General features: G+C 56.7%; 1 protein-coding gene across 5 annotated transcripts in view; it reads left to right on the forward strand.

The window, feature by feature from the left end:
- Znf423 (zinc finger protein 423) overlaps window positions 1-17,102 on the forward strand; it is a 278,391-nt gene that overhangs the window by 245,683 nt on the left and 15,606 nt on the right. For all 5 annotated transcript variants that reach the window (XM_048792228.1, XM_048792229.1, XM_048792230.1 and 2 more), the window contains 2 exons: window positions 5,179-5,310; window positions 6,766-6,881. In XM_048792228.1, coding sequence (XP_048648185.1) covers window positions 5,179-5,310; window positions 6,766-6,881 — 248 coding nt within the window. The remainder of the gene's footprint in view (window positions 1-5,178; window positions 5,311-6,765; window positions 6,882-17,102) is intronic.

Here is a 17,102-nt window from a genome sequence, read left to right on the forward strand (position 1 = left end):
CCAGTGCTGGTAGCAGGGGCTTCCGCTATCAGTCCTCGAGAATAGGGGTGACCATAGACATGTGGCGGCATTTACCAGTGGATCCCACCCCATATTCCAAGCATTGTACCAAGTGCTTTACTTTAATTGTACAGTTTTAATTTATTAAGCACCTACTTGTTGCCAGGTCCTGTCCTGCATCCTGGTGGTGTAGCAGTGAGTAAAACGGCCCTCATGGAGTTTATGTTCGTGTGTGTGTGTGTGTGTGTGTGTGTGTACGAGAGAGAGGAAAAAATAATAACCAGCTCTAATGTGCCTGGTACTTGTAAATGCCATCAAGGAAATGAGAGGCAGGTAAGATGCCAGGAAGGATGTGGAGCTAAGGGTGTTCCCTGAGGAAGAGGTCTCATCTCAGCAGACCCCTGAGTGGCATGAGGGAAGGAAGATGAGGCTGACTGAGAAGAGTGCTCTCCTCTTCTGCCTTGCAAAATATCTATGATCCTTCTTCTCGTTTTCTAGTAGAAGCTGAAGCTCAGAGAGGTTAAATAACTTATCCAAGTACACACAGCAAGTGAGTGATGGAACTGGAGCTCAAACCCAAGTGTTTCTGGTTCTGACTTGTACTTCCTTTATTGCTGCTTCCTGATTGGAGGTGGCTAGTGATGCACCCTGTTGACACAAGGCAGCAGTCACCTGTCCCCTCCTACAGAGGGACATGCCTTAAAGATACCAATCCTGAGGCAGCCTCCCTAGTTGGGTCCTTGCTAAGACAAGAGCCGGCCAGACCCAGCAAAATGGCTGGAGCAGGTCACGTTCAGCACAGTGGAGCCCAAGAACAATGCCCTGTCCACTCCCTCTGCAGCCTGCTGCTCCTCCCTCCCAGGCAGCAAATTATGGCCTCGGAATGTGTGCCTAGGCCTGCCTTTGACATCAGCGGGGTCCACCTGAGCTTCGCCTTCAGGATTCTGATAATCAGCTCTCTCTCCTCCTGGCTTCCCCCAAGACCCGTATGGAAATAAGTATGTGTCTGCCAGGGATCAAATGCTTTTGGAGACAAAAGTCGGTGGCGAGGACATTACAGGGAGCTATCATCTCGGCACGATGCTCTTCCACAAAGCCCTCTGCTCCTCTTTCGGGCTGACACAGTTTCAGCCTGAAAGGTTCCAGCCGGCTGACTTGGTTTTAAGCAAAAGCACATCCTATTATTTTTTTGAGAAATGAAGTGTAAAATTAACACTTATTATTCCTGAGCAGAGGAGAAAGAGAGAGAGAGAGAGAGAGAGAGAGAGAGAGGCGAGAGACAGAGACACTCTGGGATCTTCCTGCTTGCTGGGTTGGCTGTTGAGCAGCTTGGGATTTATTTATTTATTTATTTATTTATTTATTTATTTATTTATTAATTTATAATAAATCTAATCGATTTCCCCCGTGCCAGCCTCGACTTCCGGGGACCAGGCGGCGAGGTCTGAATGTCAGCAGGCGAAATCTGCATTGCACTTTACAAATGAGCGGGGCTGCAGCAGGCACTTGAGTTGCGTGGGTCTCTCTTATGGATGCCTGTCATGTGCTATTAAAAAGAAAGAAAGAAAAAAGAAAAGAGGGAAGCGAACGTGGGTCTTAACTCACAAAATCCCGCAGCCCCCACGGCGGGGCGGAGGGCCTGGGAGCCCCCAGACAGCTTTGTCACACTGCTGCCAGGTGTCCGCGGAACGCCCGCGAGCTTATATAATTCAGGGAAGTGACTCTCCTCCGAGGGTGCCGCTGTCGGCGGACCCCGCGCCTTGGGACGCCTGGAGAGGTTGTCAGCGCAGGCGGGGAGGGAGCGATGGAGGTGGCGGGTCCTCTCCATATCCGCGGGTTGGCTCGTACTGGGTCACGGGCGCTGGAGGAGTGTTTGTCACACTAACTAGGGCAGCCCCTCTCCGCCTCCCCGCCCTCCCCCCAATTTCCTGGATGGCTTTCTAGGCGGAGGTGCACCATAATGGACACCCGAGGGAGTCCCCGCGTCCCCCAGCAGTGGGGAGAAGGCCTCTGCTTCAGGGAGATCACGATGCCTTGCCTGGGTGGGAGAGGTTCCCAGATCCGCGGGAACCCCTCAGGCTTCCTCCTTGTCCCCCGACTTTCACTTTGCGCGCGTTTTATTGCTCCTCCCCCTCCCCCAGGTCTGACTCTCTGAAGCACCTGGGGGAGAGCGGGGAAGGGGTCCCGAGGCGCTCGATCGTCTGCTGGGCTCTTGATCTAATTAGCCCGGAACCTACTCTGACACCGGCTCGGGGCTGTGATTTGCGTAAACGCAGCAGCCGCTCCTGCCCGGCCCCGTGCGCGCTCCGGGCCGCCTGACTGTGCACATATTTATGAACGTGGGCGCGGGGCGGAGCTGCCTTTATGAATCAGAGGGGATCGGCTGATGAATTGCTCGGCACTTGGCGAGCGGAAAGTGACTGTCAGACATGATTTCTCTGATTTATAAGTTGCAGGAGCCTTCTTTGTCCTCTCGGTGTTTGTATATCAGACAGGCAGGTCTCCATTCCCAGCCAAGCGGTTAAAGGGCCCCGCTCAGCAGAGAGCGGTAAATCCTGGGCTGCCGACTGGGCCCTGGAGCCAGCCTTGGCCGGGCAGAGAGGCCTGGCCCCGCACCTCTCCACTCGGCTGTTTCCCCAGCACCTCCCGCAGATGAGCCCAGGCGGGGCCTGATGCTTGGGGAGCCACAGGAGCATAGAGCCTTGTCCTTGCCCTCCATCTAGCTGCCCAGGGTCAGGACATGGTGAAATGATTCAGGATCACTGTGCCCATCCAGGGACAGTGGTGCACAGCAGTCAGGGAAGGCAGCCTGGAGGTGGTGCGAGAGGCGGAGGGCGGGTATACATGCGTATGAGCATGGTTTTGGGTCCTGTTCTGAGCACCACTGACTGTGTTACCTTAGCAAGTGGGTCTCCTTCTCTGAACCCATTATATCTTCCTAGATATAATTTCCTGGCAAGCGGGGTCATTTCTTTCTTTTTATTTTTTTATATTTAGTTTTTCAGTTGTAGTTGGACACCTTTTGTTTTATTTATTTATTTTTTATGTGGTGCTGAGGATCGAACCCAGGGCCTCCCACGTACTAGGCAAGCTCTACCCTGAGCCACATCCCCAGCCTGCAAGCGGGGTCATTTCTAAGGGCCAGGTTGTCATTTCCAGACGCCCCCTGTCTCACGAATGGCCAAGAGTTGTTGACCTTCTAATAGGGAGGCCACCCTGAGGTGGCATCTCCCTTGCTCAATCATTCCCTGAACCGCTTCTCCGAGCCCACCTCTGAGAAGGGCAGGGGATGCATTGGGGGGTCTTTGGAGGCCTCTCCCCGACACTGGAGGCCATCTCTAATTATGCTCGGCGTCTCTCCACGGGCGAGGAGGACGTGCACCAGGCCTGTGTGTAGGCGTGCTGAGCCCGCCCCCGTGTCCCAAAACTTGTCAATGAAATCCTTTTCTGCTCGTCTAAGTGGAAGGTCTGTTTGCGTCTCTGCCGGAGCGTGTGGCCTAGTTGCTGGGCTCCGGGGGCACGGCCAACGCCCGGCAGATTCCAGCCAGTGGGCTCCGCGGCGCAGCCCACCTGCGCGCCTGGGTCTGCGCACCTGCTGCGGTGGCCGGCGGGGGTGGGGGCGGCTGGGCCGGGGGATGCCTGCTGTCCCTGCCAGCCTCCGCCAGGGCCTGGGGACCCAGGGACTCACCAGGAGCCTCAGCCCATCTGTGTTTGCGTCTTGCCACTGGCAGAGCCCCTCTGCTCTCTGATTCTTGCCTTTGAGGGCAAATCTGAGCACCTGGCACCTTTGGTGAGACTGGATCCCTGGGGCAGTCAGGAGAGGGCTCTGTCCTTGGCCGTCCCAGATAACACTTCCTGCCAATACTGAGGCACCCAGCAATACACGTTGATTGAGTGCTTGCTGTGTGCTGGGGGCTGCTTACATGTGTTAACTCATTTAATTTTAAAATCAACTGTAAGAGCAAGGCTGCTATGGAGTGTGTCTGCAAAAGGAAACGGAGGCACAGAGAGGTTATGTAACTTGACCAAGATCACCCAGTACATGACTGAACCCTTTCCTATCATGGCTGATGCAGTGTTCAAGCAGGAACTTCCCTTCACCTGCTGCTGACCACGGGGCCACGCCTGGGGTCTCTCCATCCCCTCACAGCTGTGAGTCGAGGACTCAGGTGTCCTCATTACACTGAGCATTAATTAATGCCTGGGGCATGCCGCAGGGAGGAAGAAAAGCCAGGATTTGAACTCATCTCTGTTTGGTTCTGGGCAGAGGGGCCGGGCCTTGGCTCTGGGCCTCTGTAATGTTGGCACGATGCTGCTGCTCGGCATGCTCGCTTCTCCGGGCACCTGTGAGGGAAGGTGTGGGGTCGCAGAAGCTCCCAGGAGGGGAGATGGAGCCGAGTTCTGGTTTGAAAGCAGGATGGGGACTTTGCCCAGCCTCCACGATCCACTGGGTAGGCCATCTGTTTCCAAAAGGAGAGAGCGAGCAAGAGCGAGCAAGCGAGAGCGCATTCTGCTTGTTGCGACATCTTCCAGTGGCTGCCTGTCACTCACCCTGGAGTCTCCAGAGGCTGCCAAGGTCCTTCGCTATGTGCACCTCGGGCCTCACCCCCCGGCCCTCCCTGGTCCTTGAGTTCCAGGCACAGCAGTCCTCTTGCTCCTCCCCAGCAGGCCCCACCCCTCTGTCAGAGTGCACCCCACTTGCTCCCGTCACCCCGTCATGCTCTATTGTAGACTATTCACCCCCCACCAGAATGGGGGCAAGGACGATATCTCGTTAGTTCCTCAAAGCAACCCAAGCAAAGCTCCTGGCACGTAGTACACACTCAATAAATAGCTGATTGTGTTTTTAAAATCCTGTTGGACTCCTTTCTCCTTCCAATACCCCTTTCCAAAGTGACTTGGTCTCAGAACTCAAGCTGTTGGACATGGCCTGCAACTAGCCGAGGAAATCATGGCCAAGGGCACCTTCAAGAGCCAGATATTGGACCCAGCCCCCTGGAGTGTGCAGGCCTCTGGGGGCTGGACCGTCAGAGCCAGGATGGATCTGGGGTCGGTGGCCCTCCCAGAGGCCTGGTGCTGGGGGTGGAGAGGGGTGGTGCCGGGGGCTCAGGAGCCTTGTGGGCTCCCGCGGGGGCTGTGGCCTGCAGCGGTGCTGACAGCTGTGGCTTCTCCTTGCAGAGGAAGGCATCAACCACGAGTGTAAGCTGTGCAACCAGATGTTCGACTCCCCAGCCAAGCTCCTGTGTCACCTCATCGAGCACAGCTTCGAGGGCATGGGTGGCACCTTCAAATGCCCTGTGTGCTTCACAGGTAAGGCGCCATGTGTGCGTGGCAGGGAAGCCGGTGGGGACAGGGATCCCAGCCGGGGCTGCCTGTCCCCTTTGCAGCAGGCACCAGAGGAGGGTCCCCCAGAGCCCCTGGCCCCCTGTTCTGCCTCCTTCCTGCAGAGCTGACCCTCCACCCTCCACTCAGGCCCTCTGGCCTCTCCTCCAGGGGACCGGGGGACGTTGCTGGCATGTGCCTCGCCTCTGCCCACAGCTGCTGGGAGAACCTGGTCCACCTGCCCACTGTCGCCGCCTGCCCTTCCTGGCCCCCCACTCCTCTCCCAGAGCCTCCGGCTCATCATCCAACACCCAGGGCCTCCCCCTCGCACACCCTGGCTCCCCGTCCCCGGCCTCCCCAGCTCCCTGTCCCAGCCCGGGCTTATCCATGCTCCATGCTCCAGGCTGGAGGGGTCAAGGGCAGCTCTGCTGGCCAAGTCCCCAGCCCCCAGCCTGGCCGCCCGCCCGGGAGAGCGGCTGTCCCAGCCCGAGGCGAGTCTCAGGGGCTCTGCCGGCCCCCTGCTGGAGCCCAGATGGCAGCCCGTGTGCATGGGGATCCTGGCCTTCCCCTGCCTCCCCCGACATCTGCCGTCTGCCACCACGGGAAGCCCACCCTGGGGAGGGCGCCTGGCGGGAGGGTGTCTCTGAAGCGCTCACCTCCCAGACGCACAGCTGCTTCAGGGCCGGGCCGCCTCGGGACGTATGCCACCTGGAAGCCAGGGCTGTGACCCGCTCCGTGACAGGCCTGGGGAGGGGGCTGTGCACCTCTGGGGCTCTCGGGAGTCCTGGAGCACCCGGGTGCCCTCTCTCCTCCTGCTTGGAGGATGCCACAGCAACCTCAGCAATAAAAACAGTCCCTCGTGTTGGGCAGGCAGCTTCTTGTGCCAGACCCTGTGCTAAGCTTATTTAATTATCTCAACTCTGTCACCTGCTAGCAAGTGACTTTGGACAAGTATTTAATATTCATGGTGCCTCGGTTTTCTTGTCCATTAAATGGGGATAAGAACAGTACCTGCTTTAAGGTCTGTGAGGTATTCGAAGAGCTCACACATGGAAGAAGTCTGGCTGATGAAGACAGGGGCACATCTATTGGCCTCACTATGCGCTTGGTCATCTTTGAAGTGCTTTATGAATATTCATGTGATCCTCCCAGCCACCCAGGGAGGTACATACAATAATAATAATGAGCTCCATTTTTTTAATGAGGACCTGAAGCCCAGAGAGGTTAAGTGACTTGCCCAAGGTTGTACAGTTTCCAAGTGGCGGAGCTCAGCTTATCTAGCTCGAAGTCCTCTGGGAGGTGCCGGTCATATTCCCTGTGGCACTGTCTGGCCAATGGTGTCTGTGCCTGGGTGATCCCTACCTGTGTGTGGTGTGGGGCAGCTGCCGGGGTGGCTGGGCGGGTGTCCTGCGTGCGGCCTCTGATGGCCACTTCCGGGTGCAGTCTTTGTCCAGGCCAACAAGTTGCAGCAGCACATCTTTGCCGTGCACGGGCAGGAGGACAAGATCTACGACTGCTCGCAGTGCCCGCAGAAGTTCTTCTTCCAGACGGAGCTGCAGGTGAGCGCCGCCCCGCGGCACCCGCCCCTCCTGAACACAGTGTCTTGGGTTCAGTCAAGAGGTTGGGGGCTTGTGCTTGGGGCCACCCCGACTGTGAGAGCAGCAGGCAGCCGGGGGTGTGACCCTCCTCAGGACAGCCTGACCCCACAGCAGGCCCAACCCGCAACAGGAGTCCCACAGTCAGGCTGCTCCTGTGACAAGTCCCCTCCACTCTGGGAGTTCCGTTTCCCTACTTTGTTGCATGATGCTATTTGACTGGCTTTGGCTCTGGGACTGGTGGCCCGTGTGGGTGGGGCCAGGAGTTTTGGGGCCCTCACCTCCATCCAGGAAAGTCGGGACGTCCAGTTGGCACCAGCTCAGAGAAGAGGCATCCGCCACAGGTCAGGTCCTGAGGCTCTGTGGCCCTCAGATGGGACGCGGTGGCCATGACCAGTTCCTCGGACCCCCATGTAGAATCTGCAGTAGCCGAGGGGACCCCTGGGAGGGTCCTCAGCAGGCACCTGCAGCCCCCTCCTTGTGTCCTGTGGGTCCTTCTCGCCTGTTACTGGTTTTCTGAGGACTGAGATCTGAGCCCAGGGAAAACCACTTTCTCTGTTGGTTTTTGCAAGAAATTGAGCCCCTGGACGAGGTCATGTGTGCACCAGGAACACCGCACATGCACACAGCACGGCACACAGGTGACAGTCCCCACGTTTACTCCCCCACACACACAAATGTCACCGGCCTACAGCAACACCACAGGGGGACGCTGCAGCCCCCAAAGTCCACACTGCCACCCCGGGGACCGTGTGGGTGGACACGGAAGTGGGGTGCAGTCCCTTGAGGCCAGCGCAGGGCAGGGCAGGGCAGGCTGTAGCGGCTTCCTCTGGATCTCTGGGGCTACAACAGTGGCTTATTGGTTGCTTGTGTGACGTGACGGGCAGGTGGCACTCATTCCATGACCTGGACTCACGGAGGGTCCCTGCCCGTTCACGTTTCCATGGTCACCGAGACCAGGAGGAGAGTGAGGTGGGGACAGCAGAGCCAGCTCTCCAGGCTTCCCAGGGAAGTGACGGACGTCCCCTCCTCCCAGCCGTGGCCCCTCCAAGGGGCCCCCTGCCTGGACGGGGAGGGGCACTGGCATTGGTCAACAGCCCTAGGGACTCCCACACACTGGGGCCCACAGGATGTCACGTAGCAAACCCCCCCAGCCCCCAGGAGTGTGTGTTAGACCTGGTGACCCTCTGGGGTCACCATCATTTGGGGGGCAACAGTGGTGGCCACTCTGGGGCGGAAGCAGGGCAGCCGTGGCCTCTCTGATCCACCAGAGCCCACCTATGCGGCCAGGCCCTGCTTGGCTGGCGCAGCCTCACCTGAGGGACTGGGAACAGGCCCACAAAGCGCACAGAGCCGGTCACCACCCACGGTCAGCCATGTCTCCACAGGAGGCCCCGTGCCAGGACTGGGTTCAGCCTTCATCTCTGACCTTGAAAAGCCCCCAGGCATTTTTTGGCTGGAAAGTTCGCTTCTTATCATCCTTTGGGCAGCCCTCCGAGCTCCCAGACGTTCTCATATGGTTTGTGCGACCTTCATTCTGTTGTCATATTATGGGACAGAATTAGGGACCCAGTTACGCAAACCCGGGCCCCTCTGCTGTGTCCCCCTCAGATCCACACAGTGAGGCTGTGTCTCTGGGCTGAGGACACATGAGGGACCGTGGGGACTAGGGCCAGCTCCTGGTCTGCATCCTGCCCTCCAGGAAGCCTCTGGCCTCCCACGCTGGCCACACCCGTCCTCTCCTGCCTGCCCCACTGTGTGGTCCCACTACCAGGACAGGCCTCTTAAACCCCATCAGGGCCTCTCAGCTACGCGTCACTTACACCCTGGACTTGGTCCTCCTCCATCGTCCCAGGCACCAACCGAGGGATGACTGAGCTCCTCTTGGTTGGCTTTAAGGTGTCCCCCTGCCGTTCCGGAGCCTCCGCGTGGTGGTGGCGGAGTGGGATGTGGTGAAGCTGCAGGGCACAGACTCCATCCCCCTGGGCTCCGCCTGCCTGGGCTGGGGACCAGCCTGACCCAGGAACGGCTCCTGTGAGCTGGCGATTTCCTGGGTCACCCTGTTCACTTTTAAGTCCGACACTCAAATGCCGAGAACCTCACTCAATTACAGCCTTAACGAGTCACTATTTGTGCAATTAATGATTTTAATTACAGACCATTTAAATGGGGGAATGTTGTAGCATCGCCAAATCCATGCAAATAACGGCTCTCGTTAAGTAACTTGAATGGCAATTTTCTGGGTTTGGGAGGAGGGTTTTCGGCTGAGGTTTCACTGTCATTGCACTGAGGCTGGGGCTGCAGGCCCTGCAGGGTGGAAAGGAGAGGGTGACGTGGGAGGGTTTGTGGGGCCACAGGAGAAAAGACCCAGCCGGAGCTCCTGTCTTGCTAGGGCCTGACCTGGCACCTTTGGCCCTATGTCACTGGAGGTCATGTAGGGAGACCCTGGGAAGCCAGTGTTGGTGAGCACAAGGGACTGTGGCCAGAGGTCTTAAGGAGATGCACAGCTTAGGGCTGAGCTCACCAAAGGACCAGAAAGAGCTGCTGTGGGGATAAGAGCCTCAGAGGCGCGACTGGCCCCCAGCTGGCTTGTCCTGTCGACCCTAGACTTTCCTAGGAGGCATTCACGAGGAGCAGGGTGGCCAGGATGAGGGAGGTGCCAGCCCTGATGGATTCTGAGTTCAGCTTGTTCTGCCTAAAAGACTGAGATTAATTCAAAGGACTCTGACAAACTGGGGCATGGTTTTAGCAAAGTGATTAGGAACACGAGAGGGAGTCATGTTTTGGTGCTCGTTTGCTTAGAGCATGTATGTGGAGGGCCCACAGTGTGTCCAGCACTAGGTCTAAAAGTGAGAAGACAGTGGCGAAAGAGACATCGTGGGCCTGTGTTCTACAGGGGTTGAGAGACACTTTGCAGTCATGATCAATGACGGGAAGAAAAGGGGTCCCAGCATGTCAGAAGGGGGCTAGTCACCCCTTGGTGAGTATGGTCAGGGAGCGCCACTCTGAGGAGGTGGTACTGGACCTGAGACTCGAATGTGAGCAGACAGGCAGTATGGAGGAGCACCATCAGTGCAAAGGCCCTGTGGCTAGTGGGGGCAGAGTGCGGCTAAAGCCCGCAGTGGGGAGAGGCAGATGGAGCCCAGGTCATGGGAAGAAGTGTACGGCATTGAAGGAATTGGTTTTTTTTTTTTGTTGTTTTTTTTTGGTTTTTTTTATCCCCATTGTGATAAGAAACCAAGCAGGGGACAAACTCAGGACAGCACTGTTTGTGGGTTCCTTATAAAGTTAGACATGCACTTACTGTGTGAGCCAGTGGTCCATTCCCAGGTGTTTGCCCCTCAGAAAGGAAAGGGTAGGACCACGCATGCCTCTAGGTGAGCAGAGACAGCAGCTTGATGTGTCATGGCCCTGCACAGAAGCCACCTGGTCGTCCTCCCCTGGTGAATGGGTAACAGACGTGTGGATGTGGTCCGTTCCTACAACAGGCGACTGCTTGACAGTGCAAAGCACCCGTGGATACGTGTAGTGACGTGGACACGTTTTAAATGCCAAGAGGAAGGAGCCAGATTCAAAAGGCTCCATGCTGTGCGTTCTCTTGACTTGACATTCTAGAAAAAAAGAGAAATCTATCAGGACAGAGGGGTAGTTGTCAGGGCCATAGGTGGGGGATGACGGGGGGAGACTGAGCAAGGTTTGTGTGAGCGCTCTACCCCCACTCCTGTCCCTGCATGGAGGCCACATCCTAGGGACCGGCCCCCGGTCAGCCTGTGGGGATTGCCGAGCCTCAGGGACCTCCCAGGAGACTGTCCTGGGTGGATCTGGGAGAGGAAGATAGTGCATTGTGGGAGAAATGCTGGGACACCTGTCTTCAAGCGCTCGACGCTCTGTGGGGTGGAGCGATTTCCCTGCACACCTCGGGTGGCCCTGCGAATTTGGGAGGGGCCAGACACTCAGGACGCAGATCCCGGTCCCTGTTGATCGTGGTGTGGGCATCACTCTCTGGAGTCAGCCTGAGCCACAAAGGGAATTCGGCTGTAGGTGAGCAGGAGTGGCCTCTAGATGCCAAGAGCAAGAAGTGACATTGAGTTTTGGTGGTCCTGTTCCCAGGAGCCAAGTGTCACTTAAGCGAGACAGGACCACCAACCTTCTGCCCCTCTCTGCTCCCGTCAACTCTGCTGGGACAGACCCCCTGGTGTTTCCGGGAAGGGGTGGCCACAGGTGGCCCAGAGACCCTGATTACAGGTGGTGGCGGGTTCCAGAGGCCTAGAGAAGGAATCGGAAGCTGAGCGGTGGCCAGCTGTCCACCCCGGCTCCAGTGAGCTGTTGTGGCGCACAGGGGCCACATGACATGAAGCAGCAGGAGGAGGAGCACAGGCCACGCAGGCAGCACAAGTGTCCCCGACGTGGAAGGCGCGAGGATTCTGTGGCACAAGCGCATTTGTCCAGATCCTGCAGAGCAGGAAGCAGGGGGCACAGGCTTTGTGGGAACAGCCCTGAGTTGAAGCCTTGTCCTGGGCTCACCTGTGCCTCGGTTTCCTCATCTGCAAAATGGGGGTGTTGATGGTTCCTCCATCTAGGTTACGCTGGATAAGGCCCTGGGCACGGGGGCCGGTTACTCTTCAGGCACTTGGAGGATCAGGTGGCTTTTTAGGGCTTCCCCCACTTGGAGTTGGCTGTGATTTCTGGCCTGAGTTTGAACAAAGTGAAACTCTGAGTCCTTCCTGAGGCAGCCCAGCCTTGGGGCCCTGGGCCTTGGACACCCAGCACCGGGCTGGGGGAGCAGCTGGGTCTCCAGAGCAGCATGGCAAGGGGGAAGGGGCGTGGAGCAGGGACCCTCCACTTCTCCTGGCCAGGCCCTCTTTCTCCAGACCCTGTTTTCCTCAGCTGTGCCCCAGGCCCGGGGAAGGGCAGTGTGGAGATTCGATTGGGGTGTAAACAACCCAGCAAGTATCAGGGCTTGTGTTTCCAGCCGCAGGGCTCAGCAGATGAAGGCCTGCGGCCCTGTGGGCCCTTGCCAGGGGTAAGCCGACCCGAGGGGAGGGGCATCCTCTCCCCACACAGCCCAGCTGCCTCTGGATCCCAGGGACGCTGAGCTGGGGCGGTGCCTTCTCCCCCTCCTAAGAGCCCCAGGTTCTTCCCGTTTTTCACCACCTGCTCTTCCCCACCCCTGAGGGGACACGGCAGGGAATATGCTGCTAGCCGTCCATGCTAGTGGCTGGTGGGTAAGTCCGTGCAACTCGACAAGACCCAGGCCTGACCTCCTCCACCCCCAGGTCTCCACCTGGGCCAGGCCTAGTCCCAGCACCTTGCATGAAGGGTCTCAGCGCAACCAGAAAGCAGGTACCTTATCCCGGGGATGGAGATGGACGCTGAGGCTCTGAAAAGGTCCGGCAGCTCGCTTGAGGTCACAACCAAGTGGCAGAGTGGCGTCCAAAGCCAAATTTGTCTTTGCCACCGAGGCAAACAGAAACCCTCCAAAGTTTAAGTAAATTGCCATTTATATGAGCTAATAGATTTAAATGAGGCCTGCAGAGCTGAACTATAAAAAGCCTCCGTTGTCAGGGGACCCAGGAACTATTTTAGTAGTTGGGCCAAGCAGGTAGCACGAGTGGCAGTAACAGGGGATGCAAAAACATGTGCTCCTGGGTGAGCCCCGGTGGAAACAGTGGAAACGCCCCGGGCCCCTGGGCCGGTTGTCAGGCGCCGCCTTGCACAGGAGCCGGGGGCGGGGACCTCGTGCTTCCAGCGCTGCCTCCTTCCAGCCCTTTGTGGAAGCCTGCGACTTGCTGGCTGTGGTGGGGAGGAAGCCTTGACCCAGAGAAAGGTCTCTGGCTTGCCGGGCCTGGTGGGGGCAGCTGGCCTGGGCGCTAGGAGTCCCTGGCAGGTGCACTCGTGCACGCATGCGCGACACTCCTCCTGGCCGGGCTGGGCGGGGCAGTGCGGGCCTGCTCCACACCTGGAGCTGGACCCCCTCGCTCACAGGGCCCGGCCCGCGGCCGCCAAGCGGCCAGCCCAGCATCCAGCGGGCGCGCTTAAAGGATTAGCTCTCGCTGCTCGCTTGTCTGGGCCTGATCACGCCGCTTCCAGCTAAATGGTTACAATTGATTAAAAGCAGAGCGAGGTCTTCCAACAGGCAGCCCTTCCGAGGGCAAGTGGCCTGCCAGGCTGGATCCTGGTACCCAGCCAGGGGCGGGCTCTGAGCTCCTCCTGACCCTGCCTGCTCCGCCCCGGAGAACGCTGGGCTCCACCCTCCCCCTACTTTCTTTTTTTTTAAATTATTTTTATTTTTATCTTTTTTAAATTTGTTTTAATTAGTTGCACACGACAGTATAATGACCTTGACATATCATACATCTGAATCAGATGGGATGTCATATCTCATTTTTCTGAGTGTACAGGTTGCAGAATCACATTGGTCATGCATTCACATATATACACACAGTAATAGTAATGTCTGCTTCATTCTATCCACCCCACACACCGGGTACTGGCAACACTGCAGGGCTGGTGACATGGCAGGGCACTGGGATAGAACTGGGAAATCAACAGAGCTGACCTTCTAGGACCATGTGTCAGTAAATACATGAACTAGGTAATTGTCGATTATAAAATTTGGAAGTAAAACACTGTTTTAACTGGAGGTGGGGGTGTGAGTGCTGGGGCAAGGGTGCGGGAATATTATGGGTTTCATTGGATTGGGTGGTCAGGAAAGCTTTTCCGCTGAGTCCTGAAGAGGAGAAATAGCCAGTTTAGGGAAGAACTGAGGGGTCCTTCAGGAAAGGAGAGAGCCAGGGGAAAGGCCCTGAGGCACAGACACACATGAGCTGTTCCAGGAACGGAATAAAGGGCAGTGGGACTGGAGTGGGTCTAGTGAGACAGGTGGCAGCGGCCTTTCTGTTGCATTCTGCTGGGCTAATCTTGCTTCAGCTCTTCAGAGGTCTCGCTGGAGGCTTCCTGGACATGTGTGTGACTGCTCGCCCTGGTGCTGAACACCCTTCCCCTCTGCTTTAGCCCATTCCAGGTGCCCTGCTCTGAGAAGCCCCCTCCGTCCTCTCTCCTTTGGCTTTTCCAGTCCTTGACTTAATCCCTCCCCCTTTACCAACATGGATTATAAGTGATTTGATTTCCCACCCCAGTGTAGATATTTGAAGGTTGAAGTCTCCCTCTGTTGTAGATTCATCTATCCACCTGTCTCTTCATCCACCTATTGATCTATCCATTTACCCATCCATCTATTCATGCATCTCTTATCCATCCACCCATCTCTCCACCTGTCCATTCATCCATCTATCTATCCATCTATTCATCCATTCACCTCTCTCTCTACCTGTCTATTCATTCATCCATCTGTCTCTCTACCTGTCTATCCATCATCCATCAACCATCCATTCATCCATCCACTTATTCATCGATTCATCCATCCATTCATTTATCCACCTGTCTCTCCACCTGTCTATTCATCCATCCATCATCCATTCATCCATTCATCCATCATCCATTCATCCATTCATCCATCCATCATCCATCCATTTATCCTTCTATTCATCTACCCATCCATCCGTGCCTATTCATCCATCCATCCATCCATCCAACAGGGGTGTGCGTTCTTCTTTCTTGAGCTCACACACAAATAGGGAAAGTAGAAAAAGAAGGTGGGGTGCAATCTACAGACTCTGGGAAACCATCTTGAAAACCTCTGGTCCTGGGGCTGAGGCTGCAGCTCAGTGGCAGAGCGCTTGCCTGGCTTGTGTGAGGCCCTGAGTTTGATCCTCAGCACCATATAAAGATAAATAAATAAAGGTGTTGTATCCATCTACAACTAAAAAAATATTTAAAAAAAATAACCCCCCCTGGTACTTGTAGATGAGCAGTGGGGGAGCCGGCTTCCTTGCCTCTCTGCACGACCACTGTCAGATCACGGGGTAATTATAACTAATAGTAATTAAACAGTGAGCCTGCTCTAGGCACGCACTTGGCATTTGGCTCTGGCTGCACTTTCTTTAGGTAGCAGTATTTTCCTCCATCCTGCTTTGGAGTGGCCCAGTCCTCGTCACCTCAGCAATGCAGGGAGAGCAGGGCCTCTCCCTGGGGGACAGCAAGGACAGTTCCTGGGAGTCAGACTGTTATTTCCACTAGAGCTGGCCACTCTTGAGGCCAGAGGCCCAGGAGGCTGAGGCTGGGCGCGATGCCACCCTCCCCTGGCTGTCCCACCCCATTACATTCTCCCCCAGATGGGTTCAGATGCCTCCTCTGTTAATGGGACGAGAGCGGCTGCCTTGGGTTGTGGTCCACGGGCACAAGATGCTTAGACTGGGAGGTTGCTGAGGGTGTTGCACTTGCTGTCCTCCCACTGGGGCAGGAAGCCAGAGCCCAGTCCTGCTCCCGGGTGGCATGGCATGCCCACTCTCTGGGGCCCGCAGCCCTGGCTTCAAATCCCAGCCTCGCTACCAAGCAGCTCTGGGACGTGAGCAAGTTGCTGACCAGACTCCTGAGGCTGGGGGCAATGACAGTCTGTTCCCTGTGGAATTCTGAGGGTCTAAAGGCAATGGTACTTTAAAAGCCTCCAGCACCAGGTCTGGCTCCGAGTCAAGCTGGGTATTCAGCAGCCTGTGTGGCCATCGCCAGGGTCATCATGACCGTGGTCTGGGTATCCATGAGCTTGCGGTTCACTTACTCGATTAACTGGACACACAGGTGCTCCGCCTTGCCCACGGGTGTTTTCTGAGACCACGGAGTGCCAGATATGTTCCAGTGGTAGAGACGCCCAGAGGGCTGCACTAAACCACTCATCTCACACAAGGAGGGGAACAGCACACCAATGAGGACCAAATATTGATGGTCGCTCGTGGTGGACAGTGTCATAGCGCAGCGTTGCGTCATGTAGTGTATCAGTCACGTAGAGCATCTCTAATCTGAAAATCTGAAATCTGAAACTTTCCAAAAATCCAAAAGTTTTTGAGGCCAACGTGACTCTGCAGGTGGAAAATTCTGCACCATGAAATTTTGTTTCCCGTAGGAAGTCATGAAGGATATTATGACGTTACCTTCAGGCAACGCGGGCAGGGTGTGTATGAAGCATGGATGAATCGTGTGTGTACACGTGGGTCCTGTCACCAAGCGCTCTCATGATGTACAAGCTAATATTCCAAAATCCAAAACACTGCCATTCCCACGCATCTGGATAACTCAGCCTGTAATTCGACATCAGACCTCTGCACACAGCATGGCCCCACAGCTGGGCCCCTCAGGGCCCGGGCTTTGTCCCCGCTCACTGAAAGCTGCTGTGTGGCTGGCTGCAGTCTGGGTCTCTGAGCCTTGGTTTATCTGCTGTCCAAGGGGGACAAGGCCTTCCCTATTCACAGTAAAGTATGACATCATTGTCACCAATGGATGGGCTGAGTGTCCTGAAGGGCTGCATGTGTCTGTTTAGGGGCTACGTACATTTGGAGGAAACCGAGGCAGGCACTGATAATGTGCCTTGTCCTCAAGGAGCCCCGGGCACAGGCCTGGCTCCTCACGGAAGAGCAGTGAAATCGAGACGGCCTTCCCCAAGTGCTCATGGGATCGGACAGCAAGGCCTCACGGGGCGGTCTCAGGGGCCTCCCGAGGGTAGAACCATCGACAGGAAAACTGAGGCTCCCCAGCTTTACACGGTGCTGGGGGACAGAGCCGTATGCCAGGCAGTCTGGCCTGAGCAGCTGTGTCCTCAGCCCTGAATGAGGCCGAGAGTGGAGAGAGCCCTCACAGCCCTTAGCAGCCAAGGCCCGGCTCTCTGTGGACCAGGGTGGGTGGACAGGCCTTGCCTCCCAGAGAGGCCAGTTCCAGAGGACCATATCAGTGCCATGCACTGTGCCCGGGGCACAGGCCACACTGCTCCACACAGCCCTGTATGTGCAGTGGCTGTTCATGGTCACTAGAGATGAGGAGGGGGAACATGGGCATCTGGAAGGGTGGCCTTAAGGCAGAAGCCTGTGCCCAGCTCTGCTCAGATGCCCTCCTGAGCCTCCGGGGTCAGCCTGCCTGAGCAGTGAAGTGTGTTGAGGCCCAGGTGGGGACCGGGGGAGCCTCCCCTAAAGGCCCAGCTCGAAGCAGAGATGGCACTTGGAATCGGCCTCAGGCTGCCTGTCTGCCCATCAGAGCCTGTCATTCATGCCCTAGGGCAGGGGGCCAACCAACTTTAGA

This window comes from Marmota marmota, unplaced genomic scaffold (assembly GCF_001458135.2).
Source record: "Marmota marmota marmota unplaced genomic scaffold, marMar, whole genome shotgun sequence".
Classification (NCBI taxonomy): Eukaryota; Metazoa; Chordata; class Mammalia; order Rodentia; family Sciuridae; genus Marmota; species Marmota marmota.